Raw genomic sequence first — 12,193 nt, forward strand, 5'->3', positions numbered from 1 at the left:
GCTAAAACTGCATTAGCTCTGATGGCAAAAAGAGCAGCAGGAAAGGATGTATTTTATGATCATGAACCTCTTTCTTCTGGCCAGAAATAGCAGCACTCTTTCTGCTCGTCCTCATACTACCTCCATGAGGTTCATTCACAGCCTAGGAAGTGGGGAGTATTTTGGCTTTTTCATAGCAAGCCAGTTTAGAATATAATTGTTTTTCTTACATGCCACTGCGTTTTTTTTTTTTTTTTTTTTTTTTCTGATAGCTGCTATTTTTGTATGCAGAGGTGATTTTACTTAGGTCTAGGCCATGCAGAATGGGCATATTTTAGCTTAACATCAGAGGAAGGAGACATTCAGCCCTGCAGAGTGTAGCTCTCATCTTTCTTCTCCAAGGCAGTCTACCATTTCTCATCTGGCTCCAGCTTCTGTCTTCTTAAGATAAGAAACACAGTCTAAAAGTGATATCTAGTGAAGATGTTGGGCAGCACATTTGAAGGCAGAGAAAACCTCTGCAGTTTTCTTAAAAGGTCAAGCTGACTGTGAGTCTGCTATTGGCAATAGCTAATGGCTGCTGACAACCCATGATTTTCACTTCCACCAAAGACATTTTGTGCAAAATTTTCATATTTTGGATGTGAAATCAACAGCAGATTTGATAAAAAACAGAATCTATAATAAGTGTAATTATCGTGCTCATTCTGCCTTTGAAAAATAATGAAGTGACCCCATTTAATCTCCATGAAACCACACTTTAAGGTACTTTAACAAATTGTCTTTCGATTTGAGCTTAGTGCAAATTCAGAACAGGGCTGCTCAAGTTTCTTGTCAGCACAGATGATGGTCTCATCTTGCATTCTGGAAAATGGTTTTGCATTACTGGAATATCAGTCAGAGGCTGCTGCTGTGAGGAGTGAGCTGCAATGCTGGCCTGTAATTGTAATGTGACTTAGTGCATTCAAAAGATGAAATGCAACTTCACAGAAAGTGTAGTCTGGCATACAAGAAAATATGGAAACAGTTTGTGTACCAGTTTGCTCATATTCACTAAAAGGTCCCAGCAAAGAGGCTGTTTGAAAGGATGTGAGCTCAGCTTGCCTCTGATACACAAAAATTTCCATCTGTTGAGTTCTGTTTGGCTTAACTAGAGAAGAAATACACAGTAAAAGGAAATAGGATTTTTGAATCCGAACAACTGTTTCCAAAGACTATTGCGCGAGCCGATTAGCTTCTAGTAAATGAGAGAGGACACCAAGGGACACAGCACAAAGTTCCCAGAGTTGAATTTTTCTTAGACTACTGCATACTTACTGAGGAATCACCTCATTTTCCACATTTTCCTCAGCTACGTCAGAGAGATGAATATACTTGGAACCTATTTCATGCCACAAGGAAGACTAGCTTTTACCAGTTATCTTAATTGAGGGAATAGATTTATAGAACAATTGTCTACTTTTCACCTGCAGCACTTTGCAGCTTATACTGACTGAAAAAATAGTTCACCACACAAAAATGGGTCTTAGAGCAGTAAGAAATGATTTGGTGAATGGAATAAGTTTCTATTCATTATACTACTCTAACATCCAGAATGTGTAATGGATGTATTTCCTTGCCATCACTACATGTATAGTGGAAGCAAAAAATGACAAAGGAGCCTCCTCCTGTGCAGCAGAGAACAACAAGTCTGAAAAGGACTTAAGAGATGTGTGTCTATTAAATTACAGAGGCAAGAGATTTTGCCTGTTTGCTGTAAGAGAAGGGATTTGACCCTCATACAAAATCTATATTAGGACTATATAATATGTATTAAAGGACTCTATTTTCTCAAGAAAATGTGTATTTGCCTGCCTGCTTTTTGGTGCCATTAGCTTGACATTCAGAAATTTGAGAGACCTAAGGATGATCTCTAGAAAAAAACTGAATGCAGTTTTAAATGGGTTTGCACTCTAATTCTACTACACACGACTCCCACGCACCTGAAAAATGTGTTGTGACTTCACATAAGTATCTTGTGTGCCATCTGAGGGACCCTTTCCCACAGGTTCTGGGTTCTGCACTTCATTAGAGAAATCTTCACCAAAAACTCTTAATCCTGGCAGCTTTCCTAGTAGAATCAATCTCAGTGATCAGTAATGACAAAAACAGCCTTGGTATTAGTATTTCACTTGATAAATTGCAGAGATCTAGGCTTCACTTACATTTGTCAACAGTGACTTTCCAGTGAAGTGCAAGGCATTTGAAAAATTACCTCTAATGTTTCAGGCTAGGGGGGGAAGTACTTTTTCAAACTATGAGAACATTTCCCTCATGCACCATTAAACCAACCGGGGAGAAGGGAAAGCGGGACAGGGGTGGGAGTATGCTTGAGCCTCTAAAGCTACGGTTGAATACCAACATGCCAAATTATTTAAGTTTTATTCCTGTGAGCCATACCATGTAATGATAAAGTGTTCCTGTTATGATACAGTGCACCACAAAACAGTAAGAGAGTCTAAATTTCCTTTCTATAAACCTGACCTTTCTTGGCTGCTGTGTCTGGGCCTGCCCTCATTCATTATTTGTGTGGATATTGTGTTGCATCCTCCTCATCTTCTCTTACATTCTCCGTGATGTTTCTACATGATCTGCTGTTGTCTCTATGTCCCCCATCTCTCCTGCAAATACAGATGTCATCTGTGTGCTGGGGTTAGTTGGATCTGTCTTGCCTCTGCACTGTTCTCTTCCATCCAACCTAAAGCTCAGTTTGGGACATTTTGCAGAGGAGTGGCTGGTGACTTGGAGTAAACAGCTGTCTTTGCCAAGATTATCTGTGCTACCCCCTTCTTTAGGGAGACAATTGCCCCACCTATGAGTTCTGCTGGTACGGCAAACACAGGTGTCATCTGAGGATGCCTTTCCAGGACAGGCACATTAAGAGGGTGAATCATTCCATCTGTTGCTAGCATCATCTGTTAATTGTTAAAATTAGAAGATGTGAATGCCACACCAAAAACACAGGTTAACACGGATGGAGAATGGTCTGACATGTGGCATGCGTGATCTCTGCTGGTTCTTTAATGGGCAGATTAGGCAACATGTTGTCACTGCTAAATGGTGACTCTGGTTTTCTTTGAATATTGGCTGTATAGTGGAAGATGTAATGAAGAATTTAAATAGCAGTGTTAGATCACAAGATTTCAAATGGTATCTGCACTGATCTTGCCATTAGTTCAAAAGCCCCTGTAGCTCACAGAAGTGGAGCATGCTGCTAAGCATTTTTTTAATTATTGTTATGAGGTTTTAACACCATAGTGCTTTCTTTGAAAGTATAGAGTACACAGTGAAAACAAAACAAAACAAAACAACAATAACAACAACAACAAAAACTGTCATTAAATTACCGATCAAAATAAACCTCTTTCTGGAATGTGACTAGTCTCAGGTATGGATGAGGCCTCAGGAGCCAGAGGAATATTATCCTGTTCTGGAGGAGCACCTGTGCAGTGACCCCAGATCTCACAGTAGTGTGAGATAGGTCTTTCCCACTACTCTGAGCACGTACTCTGCACCTTCTGTGACTGTCTACATTGTCCTCTTGATTTTGGCTCCCAGCCATTTTGTCATTCAGAAATGACAGTTTCCAAGTTTAGGATGAGCCCATCTTCTCTCTGGCTTTTGTCTTGTTATAATGCCACCTCAAAGAGAAGGCAGGTGTTTCCCCAGGTTTGTAGGAAAAGGTATTATTGCTCTGTGATCTGAGAAAATCTTAAGGTAAAAATTTATTATGTGTATTTCATACCTTATTTAGGGATATTTCTCAATAACAGACTATGCTGGACCCTGACATATTTAATGTACGTGATCTACCAGTGCAAAAATTTACTTCACATTCCAACTCCTAATAGCCTACTACTGTGTTCTTTTTTTTTTTTCCTTTCTTTTTTTCCCCCTATTTCTCCATCTCCACCCAGACATATAAAATTCCTGAGGTAAGACCAACAAGGTACATAAATAGAGCATTTGACTATTAAGATGGAGGAAAAAAAAAAAAAAAAGAATGGTCTGAGGGAAAAGAAATGTTCTGAATTAAGGCAAATATTTCTTTATAATTCTAGGTCCTTCTTCAGTTATAAGCAATGATGATGATTCAGCCAGTCCTCTCCATCACATCTCAAATGGCAGTAACACTCCATCTTCTTCTGAGGGGGGTCCTGACGCAGTCATCATTGGGATGACAAAGATTCCTGTCATCGAAAATCCTCAGTACTTTGGCATTACCAACAGTCAGCTCAAGCCAGACACCTGTAAGTACAAACAAATATATGTTTTCCAGTCATTCATTTTTTGTGTGCAAGTGCTGGGGCTCCTTAACAGAGCTAACAGGAAAAAAAAATAAAAAAAAATAAAGGTCTAAATTCCTGGGAGTGGAAGGGTAGGGTTAAAATGTATGCAGTTTGTTAAACATACATGGGATGAACTGCTTTATATCTGTCAAAGCCAAATTCGGCCCTTGTAATGAGTTAATTAAGTCATCAGTGTTATGCTCAAAGCCCAGTCCATATTCCATTAAAGTCACTGGTAGCCTTTCCATTGATTTCAGTGGTCTTTAGCCAGTCTTGTGCACTGAATGCTTTCCTGGGACAAAACAAATGCTGGGTCAAAAACAAAGTCAGTGTTGTTACATACTCACTGCTTTCATTTTGGTAATGAACATAACCTAATTTTGAAATCTGAGTATTTGTAAAGGTATAAGAATAATAAGGATTAAAAATTCCATTATTTTAATTTAATTGTATAATTCAATCTCTGTAACTGGAAAAGATGTTGAAAAGCAGAGCAGGAGGTTGCTCAGTGGACAATAGATGTCACATAGAAATTATTTCATGTTCAGTTAGAAGCAGATGAAATGTGAAAAAGTAAAAAGAGTTAAAAATAATTAACTCTTTATAGTTAAAAAAGAGTATCCCTAACTGCAGCTACTACTCTTCAGTTGTAGAACTGGACATGTGAAATGTTGATTTTTGAACCAGCTATTAGTGTATATTATTATATACTATATTATATATACTATATACTGTACTATATACTATATATACCATATTATCTGCAGATAACTGAAAAAAATACCTAAGTGGTATTGTGATTAACAACAACTGCAGTACTGTTTTTTTTTTTCATCAGTACATTTAGGTTTTTAAGTATATCAGACTTCTTTGTGTGTCTTTGTGTGTGTATGTGTGTATGAATGTACGTACATTTGTGGAGTGTCCATGGACGGCTGATGTGTTTCCCTGGGAAGTCAGTCCAGAGATTTCCAATGCAGCTGTTGAGCATTGGGTGTGCAACTAAGGGATGCTACAGCCTATTTGTATCCTACCCAGAATGATACAGCTTCAAAATACAAATTGTTGTTTAGGGGCCTGCTGCCTAGATCAGAAAACTTTGCCTCCAACTTTGCAAAGTTTACATTGCATGATAAGAATCTTGCTTGACCTGTGAATGAGTGCTTGCATGCATATACATATGCATGATCTCTAAGGTTGTAAAGACTGATACTGAACTACTTAATTCTGAATATTGACACTCATCTACATCTTGAGTTTTACTCTAAGCACAATCTACAAAAAAGGATCCTGCCATGCAAGATGAGGGATTTTTCTGCTTTTATTACATATCCCTAATGTTCTTTTACTACGTTGTGTGTGTGTGTGTGGTACTATTTTATGATTAGAAGTGCCCCATTATCTCTTCTACCAGAGCATATTTGTATAATTTGGCCTAGCATATTTGGTGGGATGCATTAAATAATCACTGATTTGCTGATACTTGATCAGCACAAGGAAAATGTTATACAGATGCATTGTGATTAGAACATTAATTCCTGTGAAAAATAGAAGCCACTAGGGAATCAGAAATGGGCAACATGCCCACTAGAGCTCTTTAATGTTATATAAAAGGCCATGCTTTTAAATATGAGGCTACTGTACCTCCGTTCCCAGCTGCATTAGACAATGTTATAATTGTTTAAATAAACATCAGTGACTACAGAGTATTTCACTTTCAACATTAATGTTGAAACAACATACATGCTGTTCTGAGGAAAAAATAACACAAACTGTACCAAAACACAAAATTCTCTCACATTTAGTAAGCTGCACATTAAGTACAATCGCATTAAATCACAGCTGAGTAGTGCTAAGTAGGGCCTGATCCTAAAAATACGTAAGTCTGTGTTTGGTTTTGTGTGCTACAATGAAACCCACACAGTGTCAGGGAAATTAATCACAGTACATGAAGTTCAGCTTGTGCATAAATGTTTGCAGGATGTGGCTCAAGACTTTGCTTTGGTGCTTCAGGGAGACATATGAGGCTAATGCTCTGCATTTTGCCACATCGCCATGGTGGTCCCATTCTTTGTGTTTTATTGTTGTAGCAAAGAAAATAAGGTAAACTGTGGCAGTATATAAACCAAGACATATTTCTCCTACCACACTGAGCATCTGTCCAATAAAGAAGGTAATACAAATTGTCTGGTATAAAAATGGTCTTCCCATTAATGATTTCACATACTCTCTCCTTCTGTCTCTCTCACTCACTTGTTAGTACAGAGCTGTAATTGTCCTTTCTTAGCCTGCTAGCTTCCTCCTGATGTGCATATCTGGTATTTTTAAAGCTCTAAGTTAAGTACCTCTCATACCTTTTTCCTGTTTACGATAATGCCAGCTCCAGATATCATCTGGTTTCACCGTCAGCAAGATAATTAACATTTATGGTTATGTCCTATCTGGTCTAAGTTCCATTGTCTGCTAGCATTAAACACAGCAACCACTGACAGTCATGCTGGAAACAATTCTTAAGTATTTAGTGTATGCTGTTCTGTGGAAGAAGGTGAGACTTTGAGATAGATGAAGGTGTATGCAGATTGAACTGCAGTTTTCACAAAAATTGGAGTACATCTGCTCTGAGTAGCAAGTAGAGTTTCCTTATCAACATAACAGGTATTTTGACTTCTCTACAGATAATCATTTCCAAGTACATTGGGAAGTATTCAAAGTGCATGTGTTTAAAAGAAAATCAAACAATATTTTGTGACCAATTTCATTTGAAATTCCATCACTGGATCAGTAAATTGCTACTTTAGCTGCAGAGTAACTAAATCCTAAAAAGTGATGGCTTCTAAGGAATCAAAGTCTCAGGCTAATAGTTGTAGCACATCCCTGCTCCTGAGAGACAGCCTTCAAGGTGGGAAATGCAAACTGATGAAGACCAAAGCCCCTGGTGACTTCAGGGGCTGGCTTCCAGTCATCACTCAGAAGGACTGCATTTCTGTCCCATGTTTCAGCCCAAGTGCTCATATGCACCTGTAATTGGCATAACAGTAGAAAATTACCCTTCATCTTCCAACTGGTACTGTTTGACATTTCCAGCTCCAACTGCCCACCATCTTAACTATCCATTTGCCTTGCTAGCAAACTCACTAATGCTGCTTTGGAACTTCTCTATCTGCCAACCTGTCCCAACACTCCTGACTCTTCTCTGCTGCGGACCATTGTTTGCTTCTTGCTCATATCCCACTCCAGTATCGTGACTATTTCTACCTTGGAAGTTTACAGTCTGCGGTGCACTGACATGTTTCAGACACATACCAGACTTCTTGGTTCCTTTCTGTGTGAAATCAATTGGTAATTCCTTTTGGTGGTACTTAGCCAACAGTGACAACTGTTATTTCAGATGTGAGAGAATTTACCACCTGGAGATGGTGAAACACTCTTTGCACTTAATTTGTTATAAACCACATTGTGTTATATTAGCATCAACCTGCAAACCTTTTGCCTAGGAATTACCAACAGTATTCAGTTGTTGCTGTTGAAAATCAGGCCATAACTTTGTAGTGAAGTAATACTCTCAGGTGCAGAGACCCTGGATGGCAAACCTTGAAAAGATTTTTCTCCTCTGAAATCAAATGGTTGATCTAGTATGTTGGGGGCATGGTGGCTAACCATTGCTAAAAGGTTGGCTTCACTAATCCTATGAGATGTCACAGCAACGTATCTATTTGATCTTTCTATTAATGCCACGACGTTTCAAAAAATAGTTTTCTACGTTCTTACATGGAAGTTGTAGTTGCTACAGTTATCAACTGAGCTTGACGGACCTGTTGAAACAGGGTGGAAGGAAAAAAGCAATTGACCCCACATACAGCTCTGGCCTTTCTTCATTCATCACTTAGCTTGCTGCATAGGTCTTAGAATATATCAGCCCATTATTGTTATATTTCAGTGATTAATGTTGGAAATGCAGTCAGTAAATAACATCGTTGTGCTGGGTAGTAATGTGAAAAGCAAAACCTGAGAAGAAGGCATGCAAAAGATGCCAGTGGAAGAGCCCAAGTTGAGACTCTCAGGACAGACCTTGGATAAGAAGCTCTTTGCAGGTGGTTTTGGGATTTGGCGAATCAAATCGTTCTCTGAATCTCATTCCAATAGGAACCACCCTGCACCCTCACCCCAAGAAGTCATCACGGCTGTTGGGTGCAACTGAAAAGAAGGTGGAACTTTCATGAAAAGGTTTGTAAGCTTCAGATTTCAGGCCCCTGAGGGTGAATAAATACCAACTGCACTAGTGTCAGTTTGCCCTTTGCAGCATATTCATGCTTTCATTTGATTTTGTACCTTAAGATATCGATGGTAGAAAACAGCATACTGAGCAGGCTTGTTAATTAGTCAGTGTATGAGGCAGTGACAAGATGTTTTCAGTGACTGGCCATACCCTTGGCCTCTGTGTTTCAAATGATGTGGTGTGGATTGTGGCTTTCAAGTGGGAAATTGGTATGTATTCATGGGTAGTCTTAATATTTGGTCTATATTTCTGCAGTACAGGGTGTTCCTTCATGAACCAGAGTGTGAATGTGCACCTTAGATATATGCATTGGGTAAAAAAATGTCATGCAATCTTCAGATTTACTTCTGTTATTTTACAAAAATGAAAGGTTGTGCTGACACAATGTAATATTTTGTGCTTCACCTGCACTTGTATTAGCACACAAATAGCATCCCTATTCTTACAATACTGTGTTGAGGAAATAGGTGGTTATTTAGACTCCATTGGAAAGTAATAACAATTATTGTACTTAGCTTGACTGCTTTCAGTATTTTACCAGCTGTGAGTGTCTTAGTTCAGGTTCTAGTGGATAGACATAGAAAAATGCATTTGAATCATTTGAGCTAGTGGACAAGATGCTGTCTACATACCCACTGTGAAAAATTAATGTACTTCTTCTGTTGGCCTCTGTTAAGGAAAGTCAGCAGCTGTTTATAAATTGATCAAAATAATTTTTGTAACTTAATTTTGATTTATTTTGCTGATCTGAAGAAAATAACTTTTTTTTTTTTTTAACCCCTCTCCTATCCCATTCTGAGCACTGAACTTGCCAACTTACTTTCAGGCATTTTCATTTTTAGTTCAGGGATTCTTACACCATTTAGTTAGTGGTGATCTCATTTTTTTCTGACTTACCTTATTCTGTGACTATAGATTTCTTTTAAAGGAATATAAAGCCAGACTGTGGTTATCTCTGTTAGTCAGGAAGGTTGCAGAAATGCTCCGCTTTTGTCCACCACCTACTTGAATGACTTTTATAAGAGAAAAGAAATAGGAGTGTTATTCTTGTCATTTTATCATGACTCCTGTAGTATTGGACATTAAAGCCACATTTTTGAGTCTGGTGATGATCTCAGATTTCATTTTAAAGGGGAAAAATTGTGAAGAAGATCTTGAGAATGTAAGCCAGAACCCATAAGTCTGAGAAAACAGAAAGAGGTCTGAATTTTTGTTCCTGCTGTTTATTTTGTTTATGACATTGTGATTCTTTCCAAGCTTCTTTCACAATCTGGTAGCACTGAGCATGGCTGCAACGTGCTGGGATGCAGAGCTGGCCACCCCTGCCACCCAGGGGATGCGGCTCTGGCTCAGCCTCCGTACAGAGCAGAGGGCAGCCAGGGCAGATTCCTGGACTCTCAGAGGTGCATTACTTCTCCCAGGAGGCTGGTGGAAGGGTGCAGCTGCTTGTGGCTCAGACCAGTTGTTTCTGTGGCTTTGATCACTCAGGCCTCAACAGGCCTTTGATCTGGTGCTGGGCTGACAACCTTCTCCCTAGTCCTTGGATCACTAGCAAGGGGCCATTTGATCAGAAAAAAAAGAACTGGTTATCTACATTGCCAGGACAAGTTTAACAGAAAGAGGGTTTGTGGTCACCTGGGATGTATTTCTCAGGCATCCTTGCCCCAGGAGCTCCACAGGAGAGCCTGTCCCCAGCACATGTGCTTCTGCTATGGCAGCGTCTCCTTCTTCTCTCTCAGGGCATGGGCTCTCACTGCAGAGTGCAGACATGAGAATCTGGTGACATGAAAACGGCAGGCAAAAAGGAAAATTCACCAGGAGAGAGCCTGTGTGCTGCAGGGGTCTGCCAAATGTTTAACCCAGAGCAGAAGATGTGTTCATTGCTCTGTAGTGCCCATCCTACACAGTGTCATTTAAAAATCCCAAAAGGTTCAATGAGCCAACTGCAAGCATTGGACAATCTCTACTTGACTTTATCTCCCATGTAACAAAAGTGGCATGTTCCAGGTTTTGTCTGTCACCTTACACTCTCCTAGAGTTTTCAGGAATAGGTGTAATTTTTACATGCATTACATGCATTACAGGGTGAAAAATAGACTATGTCCCGATGCGCAGAAGAAGGGTCTCCCAAGAGAAAGACTCTGTCAGCATTTTCATCTCTTTTGAAAGGCTTTTACATCTCAGTGACCACAAAAGAAAAGCTGCTGTTGTGGTTTCTTAGACAGCTAAACTGTAAGCCTGGGGATTTTCCATCAACCCCCAAAGTTTGCAGAGCTGAAAATTTATAAGCAGCTCATTTTCCTATAAAGGACAGCCTGACCTCAGCAGCCAGAGCACAGAGGAGCAAAAACAATCAATCTTCGTGAAATCCATACTGAGAGGAAACACCTCGCTACCCAAGCTGAACTTGCCAGACTTGACATTCATTGGCAATCGTGGTTCAGAGGCTGGGAGGATTAACAGGGCACTCACTTCACCAAAATTAGAATCTTTAGATGCTGAAAGCCAAAGAACTTTAAATGCTGAAAAATAACAATGAATGAGTTTGAGATTATGAGGAGGGATATACATATTAAATGTACTGCTTGTCCTGTTCCCTAGTGTTCCCTGTGTGCCTTACTCTAAAGATATTTTATGGGCTAGATAGAGACATAAGGATATATGAAGATGTATTTTGTTGGCTTGACTAAATATTTTTGTATTTTGTGTTGCATTTTTCAATCCCTGATTGCAGTCACCACTTAAATTATGTGTGTTTGCAATTGTTCACCAAGACATGCATATGTCAGAGATGTCAACCACATGCATAGGTGGTGTATTTCCTTAGCGCTGTGTTTGACCTTTATTAGCTTGGCAATCGATTTGTCTGCTATTATATATATATATATATATATTATATATATATATATATATACATATAATATTGTCATATTGAGTCTCACATAATTTTCCCAGTAGTCTGGTCTCATATTTCCTCTGCCTAACAAATAAAATGTAACAGGGAATAAATAAATTTGTGAGAAATTAGATTTTTTTTAACACCTGCTGCTCATTCTGAGTCTCAGCAGACATGGTTTCTTTTTTCTTTTTCAAACAGATGGAAAAATTTCTCCCAAAGGCTGAACCCTTCAACTTGAGCAGTGGAGGAGTTTACCTCTTTAATGATTCAGAATTGGAAGGAAAGGGACTATTTCCACATTTAGTATAGAGGTGAACCTATCGAATCATATTGTCCCCAAAAGTTACTTGCATTCCGGTCATGATCCATCCGTGAAGTCCTTTTATACCTGGTAAAAAAGGCAAGCAGTAATGTTGTCAGCAAAATGCTTGCATTTCATTACACAAAATGGTGTTCTATGACCTGAATTATTTGGTAAACTCTGACTTGCACTGAGAGTCCTACTGCTGGAAATGCAACTACAAGAGCAACAACTTGGACTCTGATCTGTAATGTTATCAGCTAGAAGTACAGCACATGAAACATAGTTCTGGCTAAACAGCAGATATTTAGGAAGGAGATATGAGCAACTAAGACCCAAAGAATGCATTTCAATTACAAAGACAGAGGATGAGAGGGGACAAAGTGAGACATGCACTCTTAGTAAAGCAA

General features: G+C 39.1%; 1 protein-coding gene across 4 annotated transcripts in view; it reads left to right on the top strand.

The window, feature by feature from the left end:
* Positions 1 to 12,193, top strand: part of NTRK2 (neurotrophic receptor tyrosine kinase 2) — a 206,086-nt gene that overhangs the window by 119,930 nt on the left and 73,963 nt on the right. For all 4 annotated transcript variants that reach the window (XM_035565266.1, XM_035565267.2, XM_050716441.1 and 1 more), the window contains one exon: positions 4,080 to 4,268. In XM_035565266.1, coding sequence (XP_035421159.1) covers positions 4,080 to 4,268 — 189 coding nt within the window. The remainder of the gene's footprint in view (positions 1 to 4,079; positions 4,269 to 12,193) is intronic.

The sequence above is a fragment of the Cygnus atratus genome, chromosome Z, assembly GCF_013377495.2.
Source record: "Cygnus atratus isolate AKBS03 ecotype Queensland, Australia chromosome Z, CAtr_DNAZoo_HiC_assembly, whole genome shotgun sequence".
Classification (NCBI taxonomy): Eukaryota; Metazoa; Chordata; class Aves; order Anseriformes; family Anatidae; genus Cygnus; species Cygnus atratus.